The sequence below is a fragment of the Coregonus clupeaformis genome, chromosome 27, assembly GCF_020615455.1.
Source record: "Coregonus clupeaformis isolate EN_2021a chromosome 27, ASM2061545v1, whole genome shotgun sequence".
Lineage (NCBI taxonomy): Eukaryota > Metazoa > Chordata > Actinopteri > Salmoniformes > Salmonidae > Coregonus > Coregonus clupeaformis.
This window is the reverse complement of record NC_059218.1, coordinates 43132425-43148212: the sequence shown is the minus strand read 5'-3', so window position 1 is coordinate 43148212 and position 15788 is coordinate 43132425. Positions and strand designations below refer to the sequence as shown.

The window sequence follows — 15788 nt, the reverse complement described above, 5'->3', positions numbered from 1 at the left end:
CTCTGCCCGTCTCTCTCCTTCCCTCTGCCCGTCTCTCTCCTTCCCTCTGCCCGTCTCTCTCCTTCCCTCTGCCCGTCTCTCTCCTTCCCTCTGCCCGTCTCTCTCCTTCCCTCTGTCTCTCTCTCTGCTTCCCTCTGTCTCTCTCTCTGCTTCCCTCTGTCTCTCTCTCTCCTTCCCTCTGTCTCTCTCTCTCCTTCCCTCTGTCCCTCTCTCTCCTTCCCTCTGTCCCTCTCTCTCCTTCCCTCTGTCTCTCTCTCTCCTTCCCTCTGTCTCTCTCTCTCCTTCCCTCTGTCTGTCTCTCTACCCTATCTCTCCATCCTCTACCTTTCTCACCTCTGAGATGTTTTTGTCTGTCTCTTTCCTCCTCTCCTCTATCTTCCTCTCAATGCCGACGATCCCCACCGCCCGCGTCCTTCCTGTCTGCAGGACGACCGGAGAGGAGAGACGTTATTTACACACACGCGCACACATAAAAAACATCAGAATCACCAAGAGAGAATCATATCAATAGAATCACAGCGAGAGAATCACAGCGAGAGAGAATCACAGCGAGAGAGAATCACAGCGAGAGAGAATCACATAGAGAGAATAAGAGAGAATCAAAGAGAGAATCAAAGAGAGAATCAAAGAGAGAGAGAATCACAGACAGAATCAGAGCGAGAATCACAGAGAGAGAGAGAATCACAGAGAGAGAGAGAATCACAGAGAGAGAGAGAATCACAGAGAGAGAGAGAGAGAGAGAGAAAGAATCACAGAGAGAGAGAGAATCACAGAGAGAATCAGAAAGAGAGAATCAGACAGAGAATCACAGAGAGAATCATAGAGAGAGAATCACAGAGAGAATCACAGAGAGAATCACAGAGAGAGATAATCACAGAGAGAGAGAGAGAATCACAGAGAGAATCACAGAGAGAATCACAGAGAGAGAATCACAGACAGAGAATCAGAAAATCACAGAGAGAATCACATAGAGAATCACAGAGAGAGAGAGAGAATCACAGAGAGAGAGAGAGAGAGAGAATCACAGAGAGAGAGAGAGAGAGAGAGAGAGAGAATCACAGAGAGAGAGAGAGAGAGAGAGAGAAATCACAGAGAGACCCTGGTTACTGTTCAAAACCTTTGAAAAAGTACAGGCTCAGTGAGCACAGCCTTGCCATTGAGAAGGGTAGACACAGGAAAACCTGGCTCCCTGTAGAGGAAAGGCTGTGCAACCACTGCACCACAGCAGAACCTGAGACAGAGCTGCATTTCCTGACAAAATGTAAAAAATAGAAAACAATTAGATTGTGTCATTTCCCCAAATTTGAAACCGTTTTTCAAGGTTTCAAAGAGCTCTCTGATGAGAACAGGCTACCCGTCCTGTTGGGGGAGGAAGCAGAGAGCTGTGGGTTGGCAGCGCACTACATTTCTGCCTGCCATAAGATGAGGGACAGTGTCTGACAGACCAACCAACCTGCACATGTCCTCTATATTGTTATTGTTCAATGGTTATTTTGACCCTTGGTTATTGTTGTTACTGTTGTCCTGTTGACAATATTGATTATTATTATTTTAATTATGTTGATATTGTAAATATCCAAAGTAAGCTTTGGCAATATGTACATTGTTACGTCATGCCAATGAAGAAAATTGAATTGAATTGAGAATCACAGAGAGAGAGAATCACATGGACGTGTTTGAATTGGAGGGATGCAACACTAACCCCGCCTACTCCGCAAATGCACTTCCGAGTTGTGCTGATGTGCTGTTTGCTGCGACTTGGCTACCTGCCAAACTCTTCATTTTTTACTTTTAATAACCGTTTAATCAAAACTCTGCATTTAACACATTTAGAGAGAGCGAATCACAGAAAGAGAGAGAATCACAGAGAAAGAATCACAGAGAGAGAATCACAGAAAGAGAGAGAAAATCAAACACAGAGAGAGAAAGAATCACAGAAAGAGAGAGAAAATCAAACACAGAGAGAGAAAGAATCACAGAGAGAGAATCACACAGAGAGAGAGAGAGAATCAAACACAGAGAGAGAGAGAATCACAGAGAGAGAGAGAGAATCAAACACAGAGAGAGAGAGAATCACAGAGAGAGAGAGAGAATCACACAGAGAGAGAGAGAATCAAACACAGAGAGAGAGAGAATCAAACACAGAGAGAGAGAGAGAGAAATCACAGAGAGAGAGAGAATCACAGAGAGAGAGAGAGAATCAAACACAGAGAGAGAGAGAGAGAATCACAGAGAGAGAGAGAGAGAATCACACAGAGAGAGAGAGAGAGAGAGAGAGAGAGAGAGAGAGAGAGAGAGAGAGAGAGAGAGAGAGAGAGAGAGAGAGAGAGAGAGAGAGAGAGAGAGAGAGAGAGAGAGAGAGAGAGAGAGAGACATGCCTTGAAGAGGTCTGAACCAAAACAACACACATAAAACAACAATAGTCAGTCAGGGAGAGGAAGGAAGGAAAGGGGTTAGCTGCCCTGTCCCCTGCCCCATGTATTAACAACTGGGTGCCATAAGGCAGGGAGAGGAAGGAAAGGGGTTAGCTCAGGAACAACAGCCCTGTCCCCTGCCCCATGTATTAACAACTAGGTGCCATAAGGCAACAGTCAGAAATATGAACTCCCTAGTCAACATCATACATTAACTCCCTAGTCAACATCATATACTGAAAAAATATAAACGCAACATGTAAAGTGTTGGTCCCATGTTTCATGAGCTGAAATAAAAGATCCCAGAAATGTTCCATTCGCACAAAAAGCGTATCCCTGTTAGTGAGCATTTCTCTTTTGACAAGATAATCTATCCACCTGACAGGTGTGGCATATCAAGAAGCTGATTAAACAGCATGATCATTACACAGGTGCACCTTGTGCTGGGGACAAAAAAAGGCCACTCTAAAATGTGCAGTTTTGTCCCACAACACAACGCCACAGATGTCTCAAGTTGAGGGAGCGTGCAATTGGCATGTTGGCTGCAGGAATGTCCACAAGAGCTGTTGCCAGATAATTTAAAGTTCATTTCTCTACCATAAGCCGCCTCCAACGTCGTTTTAGAGAATTTGGCAGTACGTCCAACCGGACTCACAACTGCAGACCATGTGTAACCATGCCAGCCCAGGACCTCCACATCCGGCTTCTTCACCTGCGGGATCATCTGAGACCAGCCACACGTACAGCTGATGAAACTGAGGAGTATTTATGTCTGTAATAAAGTCCTTTTGTGGGGAAAAACTCATTCTGATTGGCTGGGCCTGGCTCCCCAGTGGGTGGGCCTATGCCCTCCCAGGGCCCACCCATGGCTCCACCCCTACTCAGGCATGTGAAATCCATAGATTAGGGCCTAATTTATTCATTTAAATTGACTGATTTCCTTATATGAACTGTAAAAATCAGTAAAATCGTTGAAATTGTTGCGTTTATATTTTTGTTCATTATATATTAAAATCCTTAAGAGTCTAAGTAGCATAACTAAATCCCCATCAAAATCCATCCGTTTAAGCTAGAGATCTCAGGTTGTTTGAACGGGCTGCGTCTCAATCCACCTCTATTCCGGGCCTTCCGCATCTGCGGTGGAAGGTGACCGAGCTATGGCGGAAATCGGTCTTCTTACTACGAAAACGCCTGTAGCGTGCGAACGGCCTACAAACTATTATGACCACTCTATGGAAAGGGGATCCTCTCACGAACACAATGGTTTTTCTCTACGACCCCCGTGAAGGTAACCCATACCAACGAATGGAAGTATGGAGGTACTTTTGTGCCAACAAAAATATAGATCATATAAATATTTCCTGATCTTTCTTATATCTACTAGATATAGGACATACACTTCAAAACCTTATTCCTTATGATTTCTTTTTTTTTACTGTATTCTTTGCTATTTATGAAAGCGTTATTCAATGCATTTCTATAGGCTATAGTAGTAAAGACCAAATTCAATATTTTAAAATTGGTGATACCTAGAGGGGTCCTAAAATTCTAAATCAAGTAGCTAAATTATCCATGGTATGAGCATCTTAAAACAATTCCATGTCAAAAAATAAAGGGAACACTAAAATAACACATCCTAGATCTGAATGAATGAAATAATCTTATTAAATACTTTTTTCCTTTACAAAGTTTTATGTGCTGACAACAAAATCACACAAAAATTATCAATGGAAATCAAATTTATCAACCCATGGAGGTCTGGATTTGGAGTCACCCTCAAAATTAAAGTGGAAAACCACACTACAGGCTGATCCAACTTTGATGTAATGTCCTTAAAACAAGTCAAAATGAGGCTCAGTAGTGTGTGTGGCCTCCACGTGCCTGTATGACCTCCCTACAACGCCTGGGCATGCTCCTGATGAGGTGGCGGATGGTCTCCTGAGGGATCTCCTCCCAGACCTGGACTAAAGCATCCGCCAACTCCTGGACAGTCTGTGGTGCAACGTGGCGTTGGTGGATGGAGTGAGACATGATGTCCCAGATGTGCTCAATTGGATTCAGGTCTGGGGAACGGGCGGGCCAGTCCATAGCATCAATGCCTTCTTCTTGCAGGAGCTGCTGACACACTCCAGCCACATGAGGTCTAGCATTGTCTTGCATTAGGAGGAACCCAGGGCCAACCGCACGCACCAGCATATGGTCTCACAAGGGGTCTGAGGATCTCATCTCGGTACCTAATGGCAGTCAGGCTACCTCTGGCGAGCACATGGAGGGCTGTGCGGCCCCCCAAAGAAATGCCACCCCACACCATGACTGACCCACCGCCAAACCGGTCATGCTGGAGGATGTTGCAGGCAGCAGAATGTTCTCCACGGGCGTCTCCAGACTCTGTCACGTCTGTCACTGTGCTCAGTGTGAACCTGCTTTCATCTGTGAAGAGCACAGGGCGCCAGTGGCGAATTTGCCAATCTTGGTGTTCTCTGGCAAATGCCAAACGTCCTGCACGGTGTTGGGCTGTAAGCACAACCCCCACCTGTGGACGTCGGGCCCTCATACCACCCTCATGGAGTCTGTTTCTGACCGTTTGAGCAGACACATGCACATTTGTGGCCTGCTGGAGGTCATTTTGCAGGGCTCTAGCAGTGCTCCTCCTGCTACTCCTTGCACAAAGGCGGAGGTAGCAGTCCTGCTGCTGGGTTGTTGCTCTCCTTTATTTTTTTGAGCAGTGTATAAACTCCTTAGTCAACATCATATATTAACTCCTTAGTCAACATCATATATTAACTCCTTAGTCAACATCATATATTAACTCCTTAGTCAACATCATATATTAACTCCTTAGTCAACATCATATATTAACTCCTTAGTCAACATAATATATTAACTCCATAGTCAACATCATACATTAACTCCTTAGTCAACATCATATATTAACTCCTTAGTCAACATAATATATTAACTCCATAGTCAACATCATACATTAACTCCTTAGTCAACACCATATATTAACTCCCTAGTCAACATCATATATTAACTCCCTAGTCAACATCATATATTAACTCCGTAGTCAGCATCATATATGCATCACACAGGGATGATTTCTGTATTTTGAAAGTTACATATCTTGAAAACTTCACAAGCAAAACACTAATGTTCTTGTGGCTGAATGGAAGCAAGTCCCCGCTGCAATGTTCCAACATCTAGTGGAAAGCCTTCCCAGAAGAGAGGAGGCTGTTATAGCAGCAAAGGGGGGGACCAACTCCATATTAATGCCCATGATTTTGCAAGCGTTTTTTTATGACTGACGAGATTTGTTCAAATGTAACAATTTACTTCCCCCAAATTATGCAAACTGCCCTATAGACCGATAAGCATGACCGGTCAAATGTATTTTCGGTGATTAACCGTTAGTTAACATCCCTAGCTGAAACAGTACCACTGTATGGCTGGGTGTCTTTGCATCTCAGTCACATTAAATCAGAATATAAGCGTTGCTTTACCAACAGAGCCACACAGGGCCATAACAGAATAGAGTAGAGTAGAGAAGCGTGGAGAAGAGTGGAGAAGAGTGGAGAAGTGTGGAGAAGAGAAGAGTGGAGAAGAGTGGAGAAGAGTAGAGAAGAATGGAGAAGAGTGGAGAAGAGTGGAGAAGTGTGGAGAAGAGATGAGTAGAGAAGAGAAGAGTAGAGAAGAGTGGAGAAGAGAAGAGAAGAGTAGATAATAGAAGAGTAGAGAGGAGAAGAGAAGAGTAGAGAATAGAATAGAAGAGTAGAGGAGAGAAGAGTGGAGAAGAGTGGAGAAGGGTAGAGAAGAGTAGAGAAGAGAAGAGTGGAGAAGAGAAGAGAAGAGTAGCGTGGAGAAGAGTAGAGAAGAGTGGAGAAGAGTGGAGAAGAGAAGAGTGGAGAAGAGTGGAATAGAGTAGATTGTCTGTTCTAAGACGACCTCTGACCTGTGAGTCCGTTGCCGTGGGGATGGGCTGTGACATGGGCGTACTCTCCCATCTCTTCTGACTCAACTCCTCTGTCAGCCTCCTGTAGAACTACCCACACACAGACACCATGATGGCTCAGAGTCAGTACAGAAAAACTAACACGCTGCCATTTTAGCTCTAAATCAGCATGTATCAGACTACAGTTTCACTCACTCACTGCTCATTCAATGGTATTTCCCTTCAGTACATTTACATTTCAGTCATTTAGCAGATGCGCTTATTCAGAGCGACTTGCAGGTGCAATTAGGGTTAAGTCCCTTGCTCAAGGGAACAGGCAGATTTTTTCACCTTGTCAGCTCGGGGATTGGAACCACCGACCTTTCCGTTACAGTCTGTTCATGCGCTTACCAACTGAGCCACACAGGACCAACGGTATTACTCTCATCACAGTATCACTAGCCAGTATCCAACGGTATTACTCTCATCACAGTATCACTAGCTAGTATCCAACGGTATTTCTCTCATCACAGTATCACTAGCCAGTATCCAACGGTATTACTCTCATCACAGTATCACTAGCCAGTATCCAACGGTATTACTCTCATCACAGTATCACTAGCCAGTATCCAACGGTATTACTCTCATCACAGTATCACTAGCCAGTATCCAACGGTATTACTCTCATCACAGTATCACTAGCCAGTATCCAACGGTATTACTCTCATCACAGTATCACTAGCCAGTATCCAACGGTATTACTCTCAGTGTCACTAGCCAGTATCCAACGGTATTACTCTCATCACAGTATCACTAGCCAGTATCCAACGGTATTACTCTCACACAGTATCACTAGCCAGTATCCAACGGTATTACTCTCATCACAGTATCACTAGCCAGTATCCAACGGTATTACTCTCATCACAGTGTCACTAGCCAGTATCCAACGGTATTACTCTCAGTGTCACTAGCCAGTATCCAACGGTATTACTCTCATCACAGTGTCACTAGCCAGTATCCAACGGTATTTCTCTCATCACAGTATCACTAGCCAGTATCCAACGGTATTACTCTCAGTGTCACTAGCCAGTATCCAACGGTATTACTCTCATCACAGTATCACTAGCCAGTATCCAACGGTATTACTCTCAGTGTCACTAGCTAGTATCCAACGGTATTACTCTCATCTCAGTATCACTAGCCAGTATCCAACGGTATTACTCTCATCACAGTATCACTAGCCAGTATCCAACGGTATTTCTCTCAGTGTCACTAGCTAGTATCCAACGGTATTACTCTCATCACAGTGTCACTAGCTAGTATCCAACGGTATTACTCTCAGTGTCACTAGCTAGTATCCAACGGTATTACTCTCATCACAGTATCACTAGCCAGTATCCAACGGTATTACTCTCATCACAGTATCACTAGCCAGTATCCAACAGTATTACTCTCATCACAGTATCACTAGCCAGTATCCAACGGTATTTCTCTCAGTGTCACTAGCCAGTATCCAACGGTATTTCTCTCAGTGTCACTAGCCAGTATCCAACGGTATTACTCTCATCACAGTATCACTAGCCAGTATCCAACGGTATTACTCTCAGTGTCACTAGCCAGTATCCAACGGTATTACTCTCAGTGTCACTAGCCAGTATCCAACGGTATTACTCTCAGTGTCACTAGCCAGTATCCAACGGTATTACTCTCATCACAGTATCACTAGCCAGTATCCAACAGTATTACTCTCATCACAGTATCACTAGCCAGTATCCAACGGTATTTCTCTCAGTGTCACTAGCCAGTATCCAACGGTATTTCTCTCAGTGTCACTAGCCAGTATCCAACGGTATTACTCTCATCACAGTATCACTAGCCAGTATCCAACGGTATTACTCTCAGTGTCACTAGCCAGTATCCAACGGTATTACTCTCAGTGTCACTAGCCAGTATCCAACGGTATTACTCTCAGTATCACTAGCCAGTATCCAACAGTATTACTCTCATCACAGTATCACTAGCCAGTATCCAACGGTATTTCTCTCAGTGTCACTAGCCAGTATCCAACGGTATTTCTCTCAGTGTCACTAGCCAGTATCCAACGGTATTACTCTCATCACAGTATCACTAGCCAGTATCCAACGGTATTACTCTCAGTGTCACTAGCCAGTATCCAACGGTATTACTCTCAGTGTCACTAGCCAGTATCCAACGGTATTACTCTCATCACAGTGTCACTAGCCAGTATCCAACGGTATTACTCTCAGTGTCACTAGCCAGTATCCAACGGTATTACTCTCATCACAGTGTCACTAGCCAGTATCCAACGGTATTACTCTCAGTGTCACTAGCCAGTATCCAACGGTATTACTCTCATCACAGTGTCACTAGCCAGTATCCAACGGTATTACTCTCAGTATCACTAGCCAGTATCCAACAGTATTACTCTCATCACAGTATCACTAGCCAGTATCCAACGGTATTTCTCTCAGTGTCACTAGCCAGTATCCAACGGTATTTCTCTCAGTGTCACTAGCCAGTATCCAACGGTATTACTCTCATCACAGTATCACTAGCCAGTATCCAACGGTATTACTCTCAGTGTCACTAGCCAGTATCCAACGGTATTACTCTCAGTGTCACTAGCCAGTATCCAACGGTATTACTCTCAGTGTCACTAGCCAGTATCCAACGGTATTACTCTCATCACAGTGTCACTAGCCAGTATCCAACGGTATTACTCTCAGTGTCACTAGCCAGTATCCAACGGTATTACTCTCAGTGTCACTAGCCAGTATCCAACGGTATTACTCTCATCACAGTATCACTAGCCAGTATCCAACGGTATTACTCTCAGTGTCACTAGCCAGTATCCAACGGTATTACTCTCAGTGTCACTAGCCAGTATCCAACGGTATTACTCTCATCACAGTATCACTAGCCAGTATCCAACGGTATTACTCTCAGTGTCACTAGCTAGTATCCAACGGTATTACTCTCATCACAGTATCACTAGCCAGTATCCAACGGTATTTCTCTCAGTATCACTAGCTAGTATCCAACGGTATTTCTCTCTGTGTCACTAGCTACTATGTGTTGTGTACTGTAATTCAGCCTTTACTTGCCAAATACAGCCATTAATAACAATAAACTACTACGGACTACCAAGTACGACGACTGCACTAACTGTAAGCCGCTCTGGATAAGAGCATCTGCTAAATGATGTATATGTAAATACGGCCTACATATAATAATAACAGTAATAATAAATGACTACTACTGTCGACCCACCTCTATCTGTCCATGCTCTTTGAAGGACAATTTGATGTAGGAGAACTTGCTCTGCTGGTAGGGTCCTGGCTCCTTATTGGCCGGGGCAGAGTGCAGGTGGATCACAATCTTGGCACTGCAGGGTCAGATACAGCGAGAGAGAGGGGATGTTCTGTCATATATCAATGATGAAAGCACAGTCAACTAATATAATAATAATAATAATAATAATAAAATGCCATTTAGCAGACACTTTTATCCAAAGTGACTTACAGTAGTCCCGCGTATATACATTTTACATATGAGTGGTCCTGGGAATCGAACCCAATATCCGTGCTCTACCAACCGAGCTAAAGATGACCACTTTCATTATAAATCATATTCCCTCATTATAAATCATATTCACGTATTATAAACTGAACAAAAATATAAAACGCAACGTTAAGTGTTGGTCCTATGTCTCATGAGTTGAAGTAAAAGATCCCAGAAATGTTCCATACGCACAAAAAGCGTATTTCTCTAAAATGTTGTGCACAAATTTGTTTACATCCCTGTTAGTGAGCATTTTTCTTTTGCCAAGATAATCCATCCACCTGACAGGCGTGGCATATCAAGAAGCTGATTAAACAGCATGATCATTACACAGGTGCACCTTGTGCTGGGGACAAAAAAAGGCCATTCTAAAATGTGCAGTTTTGTCACACAACACAATGCCACAGATGTCTCAAGTTGAGGGAGCATGCAATTGGCATGCTGACTGCAGGAATGTCCACCAGAGCTGTTGCCAGAGAATTGAATGTTCATTTCTCTACCATAAGCTGCCTCCAACATCGTTTTAGAGAATTCTACCTCCAACATCGTTTTAGAGAATTTGGCAGTACGTCCAACCGGCCTCACAACCGCAAACCACGTGTAACCACACCAGCCCAGGACCTCCACATCCGGCTTCTTCGCCTGCGGGATCATCTGAGACCAGCCACCCGGACAGCTGATGAAACTGAGGAGTATTTCTGTCTGTAATAAAGCCCTTTTGTGGGGAAACACTCATTCTGATTGGCTGGGCCCGGCTCCCCAGTGGGTGGGCCTATGCCCTCCCAGGCCCACCCATGGCTGCACCGCTACCCAGTCATGTGAAATCCATAGATTAGGGCCTAATGAATTTTTCAATTGACTGATTTCCCTATATGAACTGTACATTTGTTTATATTTTTGTTCAGTATAAATTATATTCACGCATTCTAAATCATATTCAGTCATAAGTCACATTTCACAACACTTCTGAACAACAAATCCTGAATGTCTGCAATATGTATATGCTACAAAGTGGTGGGTATTGTTTCAATAGGCTACATGGTTTAATTAGGAGTCACCTCTTTCCGATACCCGCAGCTTGTTCCTCAAAGTAGATGATCTGAGAAAGGGGTATGGCTATGCAGCATTCCTACACACACACACACACACACACACACACACACACACACACACACACACACACACACACACACACACACACACACACACACACACACACACACACACACACACACACACACACACACACGTGTGTGTTAAGAGAGTAAATAATATACGCCATCTTATTAGGAACATGGAAAAGGTCAAGAAAAGCATCAAAGATCACACTGGCTAATATAGCTGTGGTGGGTGTCACCCATAGATTGTATATATAAAGTGTCACTGTACATTATTCTTCAGGTCCCTCCATATTAACTGGTGAGTACTCAGCAGAGCAATTCCAACATCCAACTTGGCCTTGTGGAAAAACAGAGCGAGAGAGGGACAACAAATTGTCAGATATGGGGCAGGCAGAAATTAGTATTTAGTCTGACAGCACTGTTGTAAACATCAACAATAACCCTTAACATGTTTGGCAAGGCAAAAACACGCCCATGCAACTAGTGAAGTTATTGTATTTCCGTTTAGCTAGTTAACTAGATTTATTCCACTATTTCCTAAAAACACATTTAGCTAGATGGCTAGCTAAGCATGTAACGTTACCAATTTAGGTAGCTAGCAGTCTTCCTTGCCTGGCAATATGAGCTAGTTAACGTCATACCTTGTCTTCTCCGTCATAAAGTTTGACACCTCGTTGTTGAATCACCAACGTTTCATTCATTTCCAGAAGACCATTTGACCATGTGAATCTGTCCATTTTACTTGCATCAACACAAAATATAAGTATAAATAAATATTTGCCAACTTCTCACAGATCCGACGACATTTTTGTGTCTACTTCCTCAAGGGTGTTCAAACATGTGCCTGTTTGTGCCCCGCCCAGCTGCCTGATCGAAAACATTAACAATAAATCGATTATTTCACAGTTTCTGCCTACATAAAATGTGAGAATACAATGGTCGCATCATAATTTGTGTTAATATATAGTTCCACTTTGAACAAAAATATATGTTCTGAGAAAGTGATATTTTTACTCATGTTTTTGAATGGGGTCCTAGCAAAGGAAGTGTCGCAGCGGTGTTAGCGGCTTAGTTTATTGTGGCTGTTTGTACAGTTCAAAATATGTCGATAAACTAATGTACATACGATAGACATTGTCAAACGCTTCGGTTGGATGAATTAATTGATGTCTTCATTTTCCATAGAGCATTTTACCCTTTCTGCTCGGGGGATATCATAAACTGCAGAGTTAAGCTAACGTTAGCCAAGCTGTCAAGTAGCCAGTCTACACAGCTTTGCAGCACTTTCTTGCTAGCAATAGATTTGAACGAGGACAACAAAGAAAACGTTGCAAATAATATGCTATTTGTGAATATACTTTGTCTTAAAGCCGCATTATGAAGTGTATAGCTCTATTTTAATAGTAAGCTACCGGTAGTTTGTCCGTTTTGTGATTATGTCAGTTATATTGATTGTACTGTAACGTTAGCTAACTCACGTCCACTGACTCAAGCGAGCAAGCCAGGTTGCTACTTATCAAGGAGTAAGAACACTGAAGAGGGGAGAATCCGAGATCGTGTTATCCAATCAAACATGGATAAGAAATCATTCGACATCGTCTTAGACGAAATCAGGAAGGTAAGTTGGGTTCAGTTAACCAAAGTGGCTAAATTACTTTTCCACGTAAACGACTTTTTCAGCTGAACGAGAATATGGGTTTACAGGACTCAGGAGACTGAAAATGGCGATTCTCCTTTAAGCCGATGAAGCAGCCATTCAATTTGCCATTCACCAGCTTTTCAAGCTTGATAATGTTAAAATACTTTCGGTACTTACCAAATAATGTTTCGCTGACCAACTATCGTCTTTACTGCCGTTACGACCGGTATGTACTTCCAAAAAAGATTTAAAATAAAAAATAAAAGCCTTGTCTGTAAAGTATTGTTTTTGACCAAGTGCTCATGAGCCAAATCCACCTTTCTGCACCTCCTGCAATATTAGTCATGGAATTAAAATACACTAAATAAAGCCTATCCTATCTAGAACTATACAATCACTGTAAAACGTACCCTATATTGTCTACTTACATGAAATATTATTGTATTCCAAGAAGCGCGTGTGAAAACAGATTGGTATGACGTTCATACTGTTGTAGGTGATCAAATCAACCCTGCTGCTGGATCAGCCAACCTGTACTTAATTAGTGATTTTATTTGAGGTACAGAAAAGGATTTGGCCATGCACGCTTGGTAAAAACAATACTTACATTCTTTCCAGGCATTTTTTCCGGTTATATGCATCTTTTTATTTAGACCTTTTTGGTACATAGTGACGATAGAAATGTGTCAAAATACTTTTATCATTAAGCTTGAAAAGCTGGTGAATGGCAAGTTGACTGGCTTGAAGGAGAATCGCCATATTCATCGCCTCCTATAAGCCCAGATTCTGGTTCACTTGTCAGCTAGCTGGCTATGGAGAGCATAGCAGACAGTATCCACACCACTGACTGATTATGTACACTAGGAGTCATTTCCAACTGTTTTTATTGGTCTTCTTCTCTCTCTGCAGTGCGTGCTAACAGATCAGCGGATCAAGGCGATAGAGCAGGTGCACGGGTACTTCTCCAGCGAGCAGGTACAGTAGCTAGCAAACAGAAGTTTGGTGATTGACAGCCAGTCACAGAGAAGGTTGATGTTACGTTCTCCCCTCGGGTGTAGCTCGTCTGAGGAGGAGACGTAAATGCCCCGTGCCTACGCACACAATGTAAACTAGATGGATGGGGAAGAAATGTGGGGTGTAACTAACTAAAATAACCAGACACAACAAGCAGAACTCAATGTTAGCCCTCTGTGGTCGTTTAGTAATGTACTGAACAAAATAATATACAGCACCCATAAAGAAACAGTAATAAAACAAAGACCAATCAAACAAACCAGGGAAGGTAGGAAGGAGATGATTGGAGATGATTGTGGACTACAGGGAAAAAAAGAGGACTGAGCACGCCCCCATTCTCATCGACGGGGCTGTAGTGGAACAGGTTGAGAGCTTCAAGTTCCTTGGTGTCCACATCACCAACGAACTATCATGGTCCGAACACACCAAGACAGTCGTGAAGAGGGCACGACAAAGCCTATTCCCCCTCAGGAGACTGAAAAGATTTGGCATGGGTCCTCAGATCCTCAAAAAATTCTACAGCTGCACCATCGAGAGCATCCTGACTGGTTGCATCACCGCCTGGTATGGCAACTGCTTGGCCTCCGACCGCAAGGCACTACAGAGGGTAGTGCGTACGGCCCAGTACATCACTGGGGCCAAGCTTCCTGCCATCCAGGACCTCTATACCAGGCGGTGACAGAGGAAGGCCCTCAAAATTGTCAAAGACTCCAGCCACCCTAGTCATAGACTGTTCTCCCTGCTACCGCGACGGCAAGCGGTACCGGAGTGCCAAGTCTAGGTCCAAAAGACTTCTCAACAGCTTCTACCCCCAAGCCATAAGACTCCTGAACAGCTAATCATGGCTACCCGGACTATTTGCACTGCCCCCCCCACCCCATCCTTTTTACGCTGCTGCTACTCTGTTAATTATTTATGCATAGTCACTTTAACTCTACCCACATGTACATATTACTTCAACTACCTCAACTAGCCGGTGCCCCCGCACATTGACTCTGCACCGGTACCCCCCTGTATATATAGCCTCCCTACTGTTATTTTATTTTACTTCTGCTCTTTTTTTCTCAACACTTTTTTAGTTGTTGTTTTATTTTTACTTTTTTTGTTAAAAATAAATGCACTGTTGGTTAAGGGCTGTAAGTAAGCATTTCACTGTAATGTCTGCACCTGTTGTATTCGGCGCATGTGACCAATAAAATTTGATTTGATTTGAGGTAAGAGAAGGGAATATTTGGGAACGGGGTCCAAGTAATGAAAATAAACAAAAGGTCCCTCATCTTCTACACACCTAATCCTTCCTAACACACTCTAAGCCCTAACCCACTTTCCTACCTGTTACCACAAATACAGGGGTGACACCCGGCCGGCTAACCTAGTGTGTAAAACAGTGGGTTATCTACGTGTGAATGTACACCCATGGGCAGAACTACCTTTCCCTTCTCCAGGACCCAGGTAGGGTGGAATACATCAGGTGGACAGGCTGGAACACAAACAAAGATACATCAAAACAACCAATAACCAAATCCTCAAACAGCCAAACAAAAAGTGCCCCCTCTCTCTGTTAAGCTCACACGGCAAACAGTTCATATACTCTAGTCAATCAGTCACTTAACCACAGCTGCCAGGACTCCGGACCGAAGCCACGCCCACCATCGTCAGCCGCAACTCAGCACACCTGTAATGACCAGAACACACAAACAGAGCAACCACTCTGAACCACACACACACTACAAAGGAAGATTGGGAGAAAGAAAAACATGTCACACGTAACAGTTGATGATTGACAGCCAGTCACAGAGAAGGTTGATGATTGACAGCCAGTCACAGAGAAGGTTGATGAATGACAGCCGGTCACAGAGAAGGTTGATGAATGACAGCCGGTCACAGAGAAGGTTAATGAATGACAGCCGGTCACAGAGAAGGTTAATGAATGACAGCCAGTCACAGAGAAGGTTGATGAATGACTGCAGTCACAGAGAAGGTTGATGAATGACTGCAGTCACAGAGAAGGTTGATCAATGACAGCCAGTCACAGTAAAGGTTGATGAACGGTCCTCTGTAGCTCAATTGGTAGAGCATGGCGCTTGTAA

General features: G+C 43.5%; 2 protein-coding genes across 2 annotated transcripts in view; one reads left to right on the top strand and one right to left on the bottom strand.

Annotated features, from left to right (window-relative positions):
* Positions 1-11877, bottom strand: part of vps36 (vacuolar protein sorting 36 homolog) — a 61592-nt gene extending 49715 nt beyond the window's left edge. Inside the window, exons 1-6 of the mRNA XM_041851501.1 lie at positions 11687-11877; positions 11314-11382; positions 10983-11053; positions 9634-9748; positions 6364-6453; positions 334-420 (exon numbers count right to left, since the gene is read on the bottom strand). Of these exons, the coding sequence (XP_041707435.1) occupies positions 334-420; positions 6364-6453; positions 9634-9748; positions 10983-11053; positions 11314-11382; positions 11687-11782 (528 nt within the window). The 5' untranslated portion in view covers positions 11783-11877. The remainder of the gene's footprint in view (positions 1-333; positions 421-6363; positions 6454-9633; positions 9749-10982; positions 11054-11313; positions 11383-11686) is intronic.
* Positions 11878-12099: 222 nt separating this feature from the next.
* proser1 (proline and serine rich 1) overlaps positions 12100-15788 on the top strand; it is a 41886-nt gene continuing 38197 nt past the window's right edge. Inside the window, exons 1-2 of the mRNA XM_045207952.1 lie at positions 12100-12663; positions 13594-13659. Of these exons, the coding sequence (XP_045063887.1) occupies positions 12619-12663; positions 13594-13659 (111 nt within the window). The 5' untranslated portion in view covers positions 12100-12618. The remainder of the gene's footprint in view (positions 12664-13593; positions 13660-15788) is intronic.